Below are 15,525 nucleotides of genomic sequence, written 5' to 3'. Positions count from 1 at the left end.
GTGTGAACAAAATGATATGTCATCCCCAAATCCAGCCTTAGAACAAATATTAGAAGTACATTCTTGGGACTCACCTTGTCCTTTGACCTCACAGTGATCATAGAGCTCCCAAACCTTGAGTTTGCCTGTAAAACAGTTTCTGTCTATTAATGGCCTTTGAAGACATACCATAATATTTCATGTTAAAAATAAGAGGAAAGGGCATTTTTTGTTGCTTTCCTTTTCTTCATTCCTTCAGGAGGTACTTACTTCAGGAGAAATCAGTACGTATTGGGCCTGAAAGAAAATGGTGAGAAAGGGAGACAATGTTATTACTGTTCATGTGGGGGTTTTTAACCAATTTTCATTGCACCCTTACACTCATATTTGTACATTTTTCAAGAATCCTTTAAAATGGCATACCTTTTGAAATTCCCCTTACAAGAATTGAGCTCAGAAAAGCATGTAAAAAAATGTTTATAACAGTGAAAATTGGAAGTGGACTAAGTGACTGATAGTCATTTAAATAATTGTTAAACTATGGCTTATCTACAGATAAAGTACTAGGCAGCTGGTAAATATGTAAGAATGTAGGACAGCATAGAAAAATGTCCTTGTTATTTTGACAGGTAAAACAAAATCAAGTTGTAAAACTGTATATGAAATCATATACAGTATGATCACAGTTGTTATAAATATGTACCTACATAGTGTAATGGTTAAGAGTGTGTTAGCATCAGCTCTTGGTTCAAGTCCCTGCTTTGCCATTTCCTAGCAGTGTGACCTGGAACAACTTTCTTTCTGACCTTTTTCTTTTTTTTTATTCTGTAAATGGGCATAATAGTTACTTAATAGCTTTGATGTGGATTAGATATATTTTAAGTTCTTAGAAAAAGTTCTAGAAGGACATACACATCAAAAGGTTAACAGGCATTATCTCTGCAGAGTGGAATTCTAAATAGATGATTAATTTTCTTTGTACTGTTTTGTATTTCCTAAAATTTTTACAATAACTTTCATTAATTTTGCAAGTTAAAAAACAATTTTTTAATTTGAAAATAATAATGGCCAAGTGTTTTAGGCCCAGGAAACAAAGCAGTGAAACAGGTAATAGTGGGAGTTAATGAAACTGCCATAGCCTGTTTTCTTCTGCTGTGGGCTCCTAGCCAAGCAGTGGCAAGTGTGACCAAGGACTAATGTGACACCAGGTCTAACTGGATGTTAGCTATAGGGGCAAATGCTGCAGAGGTGCAGGAATGCAGGCAGCTTGTGCCTGTAAAACATAGCCAAGGGACTGTGTCATGACCCCAGGACTCTGGAGTTGCGGTAAAAATTGTAGGAATTTTACAGTGGACATGATTTAATAGGACATGATTTAACAAGGTATCAGCAAATAGCTGTCCTTTCCCAATTTTGTACGAGAACACTACCTTTTCTTCTGGACATGGAGACATCCACGAGTTACACTTGCTTGTCATGTCGCCAAAGGTGGTGTTTGCGCCATTATATACATAAACACGGCCATCTTCTCCCCCAATCAGCCCAGAGGTTATATCTGCTATCCTCAGGGGAGCTGCCATGATGAGTTCATCTGTGAACAATGAAACCAGCAGAAGGAAGTGTCTAACTCCTCATTATCATCTTTTGCATTATTCCACTGCCAGATCCTAACCCAACCTCCCACAAATAATATTAGTGTGTGATTTCATCCTTACAGTCAAAGGCTTTTGTTTCCTATTTCATCCTTCGTCAATAATTGATGTGACTCTCACATTACCACCTTCAAGAAGTACAACTCACTCTTGTACACTGTCTCTGGTTTTATCTGCCACAAAATCTATCTAAAGGCCCTTGAGCCACTGTGCTGTCAGCTATGAGGGCAGAGCCTAGATGACCCAATTAGAGGACAGTCTAGGGAAAGGGACTCAGTTCTTTTTGGCCAGAGGCACTGTTCCTTTCCTACCAAAGCCATCGTCATCCAGGTCACTCAAGTGTAGAACGCCTCCAAATCGAGAGAAGCGGCGGTCTCCACTGAAGGTGCTGAGCAGAGAAGGCTGCGAATCGAGTGTCAGTTCATACATCTGAGCGGCTCCACCTTGGTGCAAGGTCATGGTCAGGAATCCCATTTTAGACACGTCATCTGAAATCACAGTATAGTTCCTGCTGCCATCACAAGAATGATAGGATGTAGAACACTGAGTAAAATTCTTCATGCTTCTATCCCACAAGTGACATCACTCAGAGTCATACAGGACAGATGGTTTTAGTGCCGGTCAACTCTGGTTGTTAGGACGGTACAGCTAGCTTGGGCACAGACCCAAACCCTGGATCAGCTTAGTGAAATCCCATCAAATAGGTGTTCGAATCCAGTCTTACCCTCTAGTACTTCCTTCACACAACCATCTTTTTTTATATTGCAAACTGTGTCACTCTACTGACTTATGAAGATGACAGTTAAGTTCACGAACTTGTTGCCATGATGTTGCTAACTTTTTTTGATATCAGGGATTATTCATTATGAATTTGTACCAACTGGACAAACAGTTGACCAAGTTTACTATTTGGAAGTGCTGAAAAGGCTGGGTGGAAAAGCTAGACGACCTGAACTATTCGCCAGCAATTCATGACTCTTGTATCATGACAATGCACCAGCTCACACGGCACTGGCTGTGAGGGAGTTTTTATCCAGTAAACAAATAACTGTATTGGAGCACCCTCTGTAGTCACCTGATTGGGCCCCCAGTGACTTCTTTCCTTACCAAAGATAAAGGAAATACTGAAGGAAGACATTGTGATGACATTCAGGACATCAAGGGTAATATGAGGACAGCTCTGATGGCCATTCCAGAAAAAGAGTTCCAAAATTGCTTTGAAGGGTGGGCTAGGCACTGGTGTCAGTGCATACCTTCCCAAGGGGAGCACTTCGAAGGTGACCTTAGTGATACTCAGCAATGAGGTATGTAGCACTTTTACTAGGATGAGTTTGCAAACTTACTTGTCCGACCTCATGCAGCCCTTTATGTAAAGTCCAAATTCTTGGCCAGGCCTTACTTACATAGACCCACAAGACCTTACAGAATCTGGCTCCTACTTATGGCTCCAGTGTTGTTTGGGGCCACTTCGCCCTCACCCATCAGAAATTTAAACCACAGCCCATTCTATTTCTTAAACCTGGGGCGCTGAGTATGTGCCGCCTGTCTGAAATGGACACCCTTTTCTTACACCCCTCACTTCCTGTTCTCATCCCTCTGCCGGCCAATTCCTGCGGAATTTGGCTGCTGTCCCCTCCTCTGGGAAGCCTTTCCTTACCTCCCTAGTCCAGAGTAGTTGCCGCTCGCACTTGCTCCCATGCCACACTGCCTACTGCCTGCATAGTTCCATTGCAAGGCAGCACTGCTTTGTATTCATTCACTTGTGTCCGTGCATCATACTGTCACTTCTGTTAAGTGATGGGACCTAGCCAGTTAGCACAAAACAGTGCATCGCTTGGTGCATTACAAAGATGACATAAGTGTTTTCTGAATAAATGAATTTTGAACAATGTCAAAACAAAGCTATGTTTTTCTCTATACATTTAATCATATGGAACATAGCCTTGATTTCAGAAATGAGTAGCATCTATGGGTTGGGGTTGGTCCTCTGCAAGGTTTACTGTGTGCCAGGCAATGTGATGCTCTCGCATCAGTATCTTAGTACCATTGGTAAAACCAGTACTTTGTTCATGGACAACCTTATGCCTTTTATAGCCGATTGTCAACTAGAAGTAACAGAGCTCAAAGCAGAGCCAGCGATAGCAGTTAGAAATAAAAGCTACAGAGAAAAACAGAAGACAAGAAAGGGTACTTTAAAAAGCTCAGCAATCTGAGGCTCTTTAACATAAGGGTAAACAACCTGACCTAATACAATAACCTCCACAGCAACAGTGTTTTAATAAAGTACAATCATTAATATTCCGGGTAAAAGCCCAAAGTATCAAGAAAAGTTGAAAGAAAACCTTTATTCCCTTCTTACGTTTCCTTTAGGGAACCTGCACTCCTTGAGTGACAAAATAATAGTAACACATGGAGCTCTGTTTACCCCTGCTGCATCCTGCCACAGGGAGGAGGAGATGTGTCTTCTCCCTCTGGCTCTGCATGCCTGCAGGACGAGCACATTGGTGCTGGTTCTGCCTCGGCGGGAGCATACATGGGCCACGGCTACGTCTGCCTTCCACATGCAGGCGTCAGTCCACATTTCTGCTGCTGCTGGGCCTTGACACCTGTCCATCTGCCACGCAGACCCAACCTCTCCTCAGAGAAAGATTCCCAAAGTCACTCGGGACAAGAATTAGAAAGCCTGAAGGTTGATTAGAAGTGCAAGCCTGCCCATCTAGACCACATTCTCCAATCCAGTTTTTAGGAGGCGTGTATTTGATAATCTGTCTGATTCACCAGTCTACTTCTCACTCCAAATGCACGTTTTGCTACTAATAACTGATACATATCCTTCCCCACAGTTCTGAATATAGCATCCAAGCGAATGAGTATTTTTAAGGCTCTTGCCATCACTTTGTCATTACCTTTTTCATACTGAGAGTACATTATAGTTATTAGCCAGCACTCTCAAATCCCCAGTAAATATTTAAACTGTTCATTGTGTTTAGTGGCCACAATCTGAACTAGATTCTGCTGAGCCAGAGACAGGACAGAGGGGCATGCCTGACTGACATATGCAAAGTCCAGATTACCACCCTTGGGTTGCCCTGAAAGGAGATCCAGTTCTTCAAATTGAAGGTTAACCTCTACAACAGCTGTGATTCCCACTGCACATCCATCGCAGCACTTCGGTGAACTCGGGCACTGCAGATAATTTTGAAGTTTAAAGGTCACACGCTGACATCTCCCTGATGCCACATGAACTACCTGCAGGAGGCAGCTCACAGTTTCAACACTAGATCCTGACATGCCTTTCAAGATGTCCTATCTTTGCAAAACTGGGATTTCAGGAGTTAGGACAAAGTGTAGGTACCACAAGAACATCAGTGTGGATTAGAAATGAGGGTAGAAGTATCTAATCTCTTTCCAGGTTTAGGAAGTTGTCCAGTGCCCAGAAGGAGTGTATGCAGTCACACAAGGCCGGCGCTCAGGCCTTGGGCTGCTTAATGCTCTCCTATCACCAACCTGAAATTCTGAGTAACTTTTAAACAAAGGGCTTCACATGTTTATTTTGTACTGTGCCCCACAAATTATGTGGGTGAAATACAAGTGAAAATCTCACCAGGATTTGTGGGTTGTATCCATGTCGATAACCTGTGACGTTGTGGTTCGCAAGATCTCTGAGGAAAACTAGATAAAATGTAATATGGATCTCCCTTATTTCTTACAACACGTGAATTTATAATTATCTCAAGGTTAACTTATACATATGTTACGTATCATTTTGGGAAGCTCTAATTCATAGCACTCTAGTAAAAAGTGGTGAGAAAAATAAGATCAATGTGTGTTGTAGGAGTTTAGAAATCACTAGCTAGACTCTATAAAGGGGAAAAAAAAACCTAGTCCAAAGCTAAATCAGCAAGTTTTTGTTGTCATAATGTTGTGTCCTGAATCATGCAATAAAAAATGTAACCACTGTATTGCCCAGTCCATTTCTGCTCACTATACAAATCTTGCCCATATTGTATGAAACAATCTGTCTGAGCTATAGGAATCAGAACAATATGGTATTGGCATAAAACAGACACATAGGTCAATGGAACAGAATAGAGAGCCCAGAAATAAACCCACACATATAGGGTCAATTAATTTGTAACAAAGGAGCCAAGAATATACTAAGGGGGAAAGGACAGTCTCTTTAATAAATGGTGCTGGGAAATAGGGCAGCCACATGCAAAAGAATGAAACTGGACCACAGTCTTACACCATACATCAAAATTAACTCAAAATGGATTAAAGACTTGAATATAAGACCTGAAATCATAAAACTCCTAGAAAACAGACAGCAAGTTCCTTGACATTGGTTTGATGATTTTTTGGATCTGACACCAAAAAAAGGCAACTAAAGCAAAAATAAGTGGGACTATATCAAACTACAAAGCTGCTGCACAGCAAAGGAAAATTAAAAGGCAGCCTACTGATTGGGAGAAGGTAATTGCAAATCATACATCTGATAGGTTATAATCCAAAATATATAAAGAATTTACAACTCAATAGCAAAAAAACAAGAAAGAAAAATTTAAAAATGGGCAGAGGAGCTGAATAGACATTTTTCCAAAGACATACGATGGCCAATAGACATATGAAAAGATGCTCAACGTCACTAATCAGAGAAATGCAAATAAGAACCACAATGAGATATCACCTCACACCTGTCCAAAGGGCTATCATCAATAAATTAACAAACAAGTGTTGGGAGAGGATGTGGAGAAAAGGGAATCTTTGTGCACTGTTAGCAGGAATATAAATTGGTGCAGCCACTATGGAAAACAGTATGGAGGTTCCTCAAAAAATTAAAAATAGAACTACCCTATGACCCAGCAATTCCACTCCTGGGTATTTATCTGAAGAAAACAAAAACACTAACTTGAAAAGATACATGCATCCCTGTGTTCATTGCAGCAGCATTTACAATAGCCAAGACATGAAAACAAAACGACTGTAGTGTCCATCAATGAATGAATAAACATGATACACACACAATGGAATAGTATTCAGCCATATAAAAGAATGGAAACTTGCCATTTGCAACAACATGGATGGACCTTGAGTGTCTATGCTAAGTGAAACACATCAGACAGACAAATATCGTATGATCTCACATGTGGAATCTAAAATAAACCAAAAAAACAATCCTAGACTCAGATACAGAGAACAGATTGGTGGTTGCCATGGGTGGGGGAGGGAGGTGGATGAAATGGGTGAAGGGGGTCAAAATGTACAAACTTGCAGTTATAAGTCATGAGATGTAATATACAGCATGGTGACTATAGTTAATCCTGTATTGCATATTTAAGAGTTGCTAAGAGAGTAAATCTTAAAAGTTCTCATCACAAGAAAAAATACTTTGTAATTATGTATGCTGATGATGTTAACTGATAATCATCTTGCAGTATATATAAATACCAAATATGTTGTATTCTTGAAACGAATGTTGTATTGTCAATTAGACTTCGGATTTTAAAAAATGTGGAGTAATACCTAATCAACATAACAGATTCTCCCTAATCATTGTAATGTCTTGTCAGGAACATTCAGTGAATTCTCATGTCACAGATAAGATTGCAAAACTGAATGCAAACATAGTCTTGAAACAGAAGTTATATAATGTTAAAAAAAAACCTAATTACAACCCCCCAAAATCTTCCCGAAAATAATTTGATGATATATAATAAGAGCCTATAAAAAAAGATTAGATGCTCTAGTCCAGATGTTCCACTCCAGGAATCTATCAAAAAAACTAATCAGAAAGGCAGTCAAAGATTTATATACATGCAAGTTCAATAATACCTTATTCACAACAGTGAAAAACTGGAAACCTATATTTCCAGCAACAGGATGATGTTAGTAACTGTTGGTATGTGCATATGGAAAAAAATGTGATACAGATGTCAAGAATCATTTTTTGGAAGAATAACATGAAAACACATTCAAGATATAAGTAAAAAAATTGTATGAAAATTACATATAGTGTGAGCTTCAATTTTTTAGATATCTGGGTAAGGGGAGATTTTTCTTCTATATACTTGTATTTCAAGTTTCTACGGTAAGCATGATTCGCTTTTATAATCTTGGAGGGAGTAGATTTTTTTTTTTTGGAGTAGATTTTTGTTACTGTTTTTTTTTTTAAGTTTCTTTCCTATAAAGTAAACAGAACAAAGGTGTGTTAACATCTCAGTGTGGACCTTTCTGGTGAACTGATTTATAAAATTTGCTGAGCTCCCCTCTAGCTCCAAACTGGGAGAGAAGTTTAAAAACACAGTCACTTTCCTGTGTGAGTTGCGGTGGATGTTATCTGTGTTATGCAGATGATGATACTGACATTCAGAGAGGTTAAGACCCCAAGGTTACAGAGTTGGCTGTTAATGAGTAAAGAAAATATGCAAACTCAGGTCTGTCTGGCTCCAGATCTCATAACTTTTCCCCCAATACAACGTGATCAAGGAGCCACATGACTAAAAGCAGTTTCATGGCTCAGGACCTACCGTGAGTTGGGGCCCCAACCAGCAGCACGTGTGTCTGGCTGCCATTCACCATTACATGGCCACTTGACAAGGAAGTACCCAGTTTCCCCATTGCCTGTGAAATACAATAAATCAATGAAGTACAGTTAAGAAAATGTTCTCTGTGGTGTTCACTCTCTTGGGGAGGGAAGGGTTGCCATACCTTGTCTCCAGAAATGGTAAATGAGCTTTGGCTGTTTGGCGGGAAATAGCCATACACCCGTCCCAGGCTCTGCTTCTCATCACGCGAGTGGAACAAATAGCCCAGACTGTAATGAAGCACACTGGGCTTAGTGTACAAGGTCAGGAGCTGGCCAGATCCTCAAGATTCGAGGAAAAACAATATACTGTCCCCACTCATGCCCCCTCCCTACATGATCTCAGTCCCTGTGGCCCCAGGCATGGGGAGTAAGGGGGGGTCTTTCAGAGTGGACCCTAATCTCAAGGCTCCAGATACAAGCCCTGCCATTCTGTCCCCCACTGACAGCAAATATAGGGATGCCCACTGTTGGAGGCTGAACTGTGTCCCCCCGCAGTTCATATATTGAAGTCCTCAGCCCAGTACCTCAGAATGTGACTGTATTTGGAGACAGGGTCTTTAAAAAGGCAATTAAGTTAAAACGAGGTCATTAGGGTGGGCCCTAATCCAATCTGACTGGTGTCCTTATAAGAGGAGGGAAAGACACCACAGATGGGCACCGAAAAGGCCATGTGAGGACACACTGAGAATGCAGCTGTGTGCAAAACAAGGAGAGAGGCCTTGGAAGAAATCAGCCCTGCCGACAACTTGATCTCAGACTTCCGGCCACCACAACTACGTGAAAATAAATTCCTGTTGCTTAAGCCCCCAGTCTGTGGCCCTTTGTCATGGCAGCCCTGGCAAACTAATACACCTGTCTATTTTTAAATTACTGAGAATTTGCAACTTTGCCTCAGAGCCTTAGCTTTTCTTTAAGGGGTAAGATTTTCTTAGCCCTTTTCTCTGAACCCCACACTTCAGGGGCTCCCACAGCAGCAGGCACCTGCCCCTGGTACTCAGTGGTCTCGGCCCCAATATTAGCACTTACCTGCTGATGTTCTTCCAGGTCGGGCTCCCCACCAACAGCAGGGTCCGGTTGTTGACACTGACACCATGAAGGGAGTACCCCAGCCAGGCAAAGTCCTCCTCGCCTCTCACCATCCAGTTGGCTGCCTCCACGTTCAGTTTTTCTACACAAGACAACCAGTCCAGTTTTTACTTTAAGTGGGAGCATTGGTGGAGTGGTCCCTTTTGTATGTTAATGAGAAATAGGTAGATTCTGCTGAGTTTTTGCCAGAATTCTCCACCTTCACCACTGTTCCCAGGACCCCAACATTAGAGATGGATCTCGTACGTCATGTAAGAAATGCATATCTAGGGGCAGCCAGTTAGCTCAGTTGATTAGAGCGCAGTGCTCTTAACAAAGTTGTCGGTTCAATCCCTACATGGGCCACTGTGAGCTGTACCCTCCACAACTAGATTGAAACAACTACTTGACTTGGAGCCGATGGGTCCTGGAAAAACAAATAAATAAAAGTTAAAAAAAAAAGACAATGCTAACTAACGTGGACTAGAGGATGCTATTTAAAAAGAGCCCCTCTTGGACACGTCAGAGCCTCACTGGGATGCCTTTGGTATTTCTGCTCTTACACTGGTCCCCTTTGAATCTGGACCTAGAAGTTGTGTCCCTTTTTGTATATTCAGTGAATCTATCCATATCATTTGCTAGAATATCTATAAGAGTTAGACTCAGAAAATGTAGGTGAAAGGATATGGAATGAGGAAAAAGGACATAAACCCATATGCAAGAGAAGTTCCCAACATACTAGAGCAGCGAAGGTCCCCACCTATCCCCTCAGCAAGTATTACCTTTGTTGCTTCTGCCAGGGCCAGAATAAAATGCAGCCACAATCCCCCTCTGTTTCCCTCCACCCGGAGCGAAAGGGGAGCCAATCACCAAATCAGGCTTGCTGTCTCCATTCACATCTGCAGTCAAGAGCGTCCAGCCCAGGTTACAGTACATGTCCTGAGGAGGAAACCAGGAGAACCCGTTTTATTCCTCCCTGACGATATTTAGGATGTAGCGTTCTAGTGTCTGCTCACAGTGGGTGGTCAACATACCTGGCAAGAGATGGTGATGTTGGGGGAAGGAGACATTCTTCCTTGCTTGGAACCAAAGTAGACGTACACTGCGCCCTAGGCAGAGGACAAACCCGGGGTGGTCACAAGGTGAGGTGCGACCCAAGACCCTTAATAATAACAAGGCCAAGAGGACTGACAATGAAATAAGTCACCATCAGAGCTCCCCATGGGCAGGAGCTGGATGACGATGACTGGCCCAAACCTGCCCTGTGCATTGCTGGGCGCAGTGTGTGTGTGTGTGTGTGTGTGTGTGTCACTTCCATCAGACTATGACTGGCCCAAACCTGCCCTGTGCATTGCTCGGCTGAGTGTGTGTGTGTGTGTGTGTGTGTGTGTCTGTGTCACTTCCATCAGACTATGACTGGCCCAAACCTGCCCTGTGCGTTGCTGGGCTGAAATGGTTTGGTTGTGTGTGTGTGTGTGTGTGTGTGTGTGTGTGTGTGTGTGTGTGTCACTTCCATCAGACTATTACAGCCCCAAAGCAGAAACCGACGATTTTATCTGCCTGCCCAGTGTCTTGCTCAGAGTCTGCCCTGCATAACTGCTCAGTGTATTTGCAGGTGACTTCACCTCCCCTGTCTTCAAGGCCCAGCTTGGTGTCTAGCTCAGGCCATCATGCCTCTGGACATGAACATACCATGTAGGTACCACTCGTTGGCCTTGGGACACATTCTATGCTGTTAGTATGTGTTATGGACCATTCCTATCTCTAACTCGCCTGTCTTCACTCCTACTCCTGCAAGCATTTATTTTCCATAATGAGCCAAATCCTTGGTAGGCAATGATAAATAAGACCGATGTCGGTCCTCCTGAAAAGCTAGCAAGTTATGACACTACAACCTGGAAGGGGCTATGACAGGTACAGGTGCAGGATGCTATGTGAGGACAATGAAGTGTCCTAACCTAGGGATTGCATACCCCCTGCAAGAAGTGACATGTCACTCCTGATGGGTCAGGAGATGACAAATGGTTCACATGTTGAGAAATGGAGTGTGAAGAGGGAGGGTCAGAGGTGAGTGGGGCCTTTGACCTCCAGTCAGTCACATGCCGGGTGCCCCTGCCTGGCTGTGGTATGAGCACACGTGGGAAGAAAGGTTGTGGGCTGGGACCCAGGCCCTCTGCTGTCAGTAGGGAAACGGAAGAGGTTGAGGTCTGCCTGATGGAAGATCCAGGGAAGTCACCTCTGCTGAGACGAAGGAAGCTACGGATTGGCTGGAATTTCTGTCACCTTCACTACCATTCAGCACCATGGGAGGAGAGCTTGGGGAAGAGTACTTGCTGCACTTAGGAAACCAGGAGGCCAATCTGAGGCCAGGGAGGCAGGAACAGGTGCTGCCAGGTAATCGAGGTCACATCAAGGACTCAGATGGGAGGGCCAAGTTCACCTACCACCAAACAGTCGGCCGGGCACATCTGGCTGGCTGCTTCCTCCAGAAGCTGTGTCCAGCACTGCCTCCCCTTGGCTCCTCCCCTCCCATCCCATCCCACCATCCTTCCCACCCTGCTCCACCCGGCCCCCAGCAGCATCCTTACTGTGTATGTGAGCTGATCTGAGCCCACTGAGGGAGCTCCCACAGCAAGGTCGGGCACGCCATCCTTGTTAAAGTCCAGCACAGCCACGGCTGAGCCAAAGCGGCCTGAGGGCTGAAGAGGCACAAGTTACTTCCCCTGAACTAAGCCACGGCTTCAGAGAGTACTGCTGACTCCCTGGCAGTGGAGAGCCCTGGGACCACTCTCACCTGAGGGCTGAGGAACAAAATTGCAGCAACCCATGACACATCCGAGACATACCACCTGGGTAGTTCTGGCCTGGCAAGATTTTTGGCCTGTCCATGTCCCTTAAGGGGTAGAAGGGGTGCCAGAAAGTAGAGAGGGTTGGCACATTCTAGGATTTTAGAAAATGGTCTGTTGTGCACTAGGCCCCACATTAAGACCAAACTCCTCCTGGAAAGTATTCAAAGTAATAATCCCATGACAACAGCAAACAGGACTGTCCAATGCAGTGGCCACAATCTAAACATGGCCATTACATTTAAACTTAAAGTAATTAACATTAGACAAATTAAAAATTCAGCTCCTCAGCTGCACTAGCCACATTTCAAATGCCCCAAAGCCAACGTGCACAGTGGCTCCCATGCTCAGCAACGCAGCTATAGAACATTTCCATCATTCCTGAAGTCCTACTGAGTGACAGTCACTGCTGCAGACACTGTTCTAAGCACTGTGTTTACTAAAGCAGTACTTTTATTACCTCCACTTTCACAGTTTACAGGTGGAAAACTCAGTCCATTTGGGGACAATTTTCTCCCAAGGTAGGTTTTCTAGATCTACAGCCTAGATTCAGCTGAGACCGAAAAGTAATCCATAGGCTGTGCTGGTCTTTCACAACTTACGTAACAGTGAGTTGTCTTACACAAGGCGGTGTTTGCCACCTGACACACATGCCCCAGAGACCATGTGCATTACGTATTAGCTAATCTCTCTACACCCACGTGCAATAGCATCTAGAAATACAGCTCCTTTCTGCAAGGCAGTAACTCGATGAACAAGAAAGGCTTGCTGTGGGACATAGCACGTGGGGGCACGGTAGGGAGCACCAAGGCAGGGATCCTCCCCACTGAGGACGGTTTCATTTCATCACCACCAGTGCACCCTCCAGTCCTCCTGTGGGTTAACCATTCATTCCTAAAGAAACACAGAATTTTAAAGCAGAGAAACGCTTGAGATGTCCTAACCCTCCACTTCACAGGCAAGGACACAGAAATGCTAATTGCAGACTGAGGCGAGAGTGCAGGATATCCCCAGCCCATGCCTTAATCTGGCCATTTTCCAAGTTATCAAAGGTCATGGTGGGAAGAGGGCACGGAGCCACCTTCTTCGTTCCAAGTGTCTCTGGCAGAGTTTATCACCCATAGGATGCAGCTGCCTCTTATTCCCTGTCTACAGGAGCCCAAAGGATTATACTTCATACAACAGTCTGATAGGGAATGGCTTTGCGAAGAAGCAGCAACAAGAGTGGGTAAATTTATTTTGGAACTTTCTCATGTGGCGTCACAAGGTTCCAGAGAATGCTGTCCCTCTGGGACTGTGTAACCTTATGTACTGGCCAGTCAACTTACTCACACCTCTTAGATTCAGGACTCCTTCTATCAGAGCCTAAGCTGACCATAAACCACTCTACTTGACATTTTTTAAAGTATGTTCAGGCACGCCATCTTATTTTGTTTTCACAGAATTAACATCAGCAAGAAAGGTTTAGTGGCCTGCATGGGACAAGAACCACAGTCTGACCCAAATCCAGGGTTCCTTCCCCTGGTGCTTGATATTCGGAGCACACAGTGCCACCAAAGCCCGCACTCACCTATGACTCACAGCGGGGCTCTGTCTGCCCTTCCTACGCTCTGTAAAGATATTGCCAATGATGTCCCAGAGAAACGCCTCCGGGCCCCTAATACGACATTTGCATAGTCATTGTGCGATTTTTCTGGTGATGAATAATCACTTAAAGCAATGAAATCTGCACAAAGTCTGGAGTTTAGTTAATAGTAATGACCAAGGTTGGTCTCTTAATTTTGATAAGTGTTATCATAATTATGTAAGATAGGGAAAGTGTGTAAAGGGCATATGGGAACTCTGTACTGTCCTTTCAACTTTTCTGTCACTCTAAAATTCTTATAAAATAAAACATATAAACAAACAAAAGTAAGTTTTGTGTGTTATCAAGAAATAACATCCTGATTGGCCACTTAAAGCAGTTCTCAATAGTGTGTTTTTGGAGGGTATTAGACTAAAGTTAATGATAGAGTGCGATAAAGGAAGGGAACATGCTTTTACTGAAAAGTACTACACAATATAGGCGACTGGCTGTGACTCTCATTGTTCTTGTATTGGTTAATCATCTGGAGATTTGCCCCAAAATACGAGCAATGGCTTGTTAACACTAAAATACGAAATGAGCGCCTCACCTGAAAGCCCTCCAGGACCCCATGGGCCTCTTTGTCTAGGTCTAGGTCAATGGGGGGCAGGCCCATGTTGTTGCCATAGAGAAGGTACACACGTCCCACGTGGATGTGGCCTGGGCGGCTGTAGCCTGGGGCGCCCACCACCAGGTCGCCATGCCCATCCTGGTTGAGGTCAGCCGAGGTCATTGCCCTGTAGGGACGAAGAGAGAACACATGGCAGTGTCTGCTGAGAGCTATGGGTAAGACTATCTACCTGCTTTCTTTCTAGAATCCAGCACTTTCACTTCCTCTCACTGATTTTGCGTCCTGCATGACCACTGTGAATATTCACTTCTGAGGTTATATTGTGTGTGTGTGAATCACAATCTTGCTCTCTAATGAAAAATAATACTGCACAAATTAATGCCTCTGGGAATCTCTGGACCATATAACCTGAGAAAATGAAAAGCATCCTCACAGAACATCACATTCTGTATGCAAAACCCAGAGCAGAAAAGCGCAATGCTGGGCTCCTCTATACCCCTCCAGCCTGTGGTACAGGCTGCTTTCTGATCAACTCTGCTCATTTCAGTCTGTTACCTGATCAAAGATAAGCTGTGTTATGGTAAGTATACCATTTTATTTCTACCACAGCTACAGAGAGTGCCTTGTACTGGGAAAAAATTCAATGTCCTACATATATAGTAGATGTTTGTAAATGAGATTCCACGACCTACCAGATACAGAGATAGACAAACTAAGTCAAAGGTTCAAATGCCTCTGGTGGCCTGAAAAGACCAAAAGTCATTTATTCTAGCTCTTTTTGGCTACATAAAGAACAAATGGCAGAACAGAGGAAGAGCAGTTTCTAAAGGGTTTGATGGCTGGTGAAGGACGGACACACACACACACACACACACACACACACACACACACACACGATGCTGCTGCTGTTCCCTTCATTCCTGAGGCCGTGGCTGCCTGCCTGTGTCACCCCCTCTTCCCCAACATGGCTTCCAGCACAGCAGGGGGCCTTCCTTTGGATCTTTCAGGAAGGAAGCCAAGAAGAGTCACTGACCACAGTGAATGGCCAGAAAGACAGATTCATCTCCACTTTCTGTACTGGAGCCAACATGAATGATCTGACGAGGAAGGGCTGTCAGTCAAGTGTTCCGAGGGCTACGCAATGTCATTTGGATGTGAGGAGTTTAGTTAAGAAAGAGGTTTCACCAAAACCTCCAGAAAGT

General features: G+C 43.7%; 1 protein-coding gene across 3 annotated transcripts in view; it reads right to left on the bottom strand.

Annotated features, from left to right (window-relative positions):
• The window catches only part of GPLD1 (glycosylphosphatidylinositol specific phospholipase D1), a 51,674-nt gene that overhangs the window by 2,065 nt on the left and 34,084 nt on the right, over positions 1–15,525 (bottom strand). For all 3 annotated transcript variants that reach the window (XM_019716812.2, XM_019716813.2, XM_019716814.2), the window contains 11 exons: positions 14,303–14,489; positions 11,871–11,981; positions 10,317–10,391; positions 10,065–10,221; positions 9,244–9,385; positions 8,340–8,445; positions 8,159–8,252; positions 1,943–2,119; positions 1,410–1,570; positions 250–276; positions 75–125 (listed from right to left, as the gene is read on the bottom strand). In XM_019716812.2, the coding sequence (XP_019572371.2) occupies positions 75–125; positions 250–276; positions 1,410–1,570; positions 1,943–2,119; positions 8,159–8,252; positions 8,340–8,445; positions 9,244–9,385; positions 10,065–10,221; positions 10,317–10,391; positions 11,871–11,981; positions 14,303–14,489 (1,288 nt within the window). The remainder of the gene's footprint in view (positions 1–74; positions 126–249; positions 277–1,409; positions 1,571–1,942; positions 2,120–8,158; positions 8,253–8,339; positions 8,446–9,243; positions 9,386–10,064; positions 10,222–10,316; positions 10,392–11,870; positions 11,982–14,302; positions 14,490–15,525) is intronic.

Source organism: Rhinolophus sinicus, linkage group LG14, assembly GCF_036562045.2.
Source record: "Rhinolophus sinicus isolate RSC01 linkage group LG14, ASM3656204v1, whole genome shotgun sequence".
Classification (NCBI taxonomy): Eukaryota; Metazoa; Chordata; class Mammalia; order Chiroptera; family Rhinolophidae; genus Rhinolophus; species Rhinolophus sinicus.
This window is presented reverse-complemented; position numbering and strand designations above follow the sequence as displayed.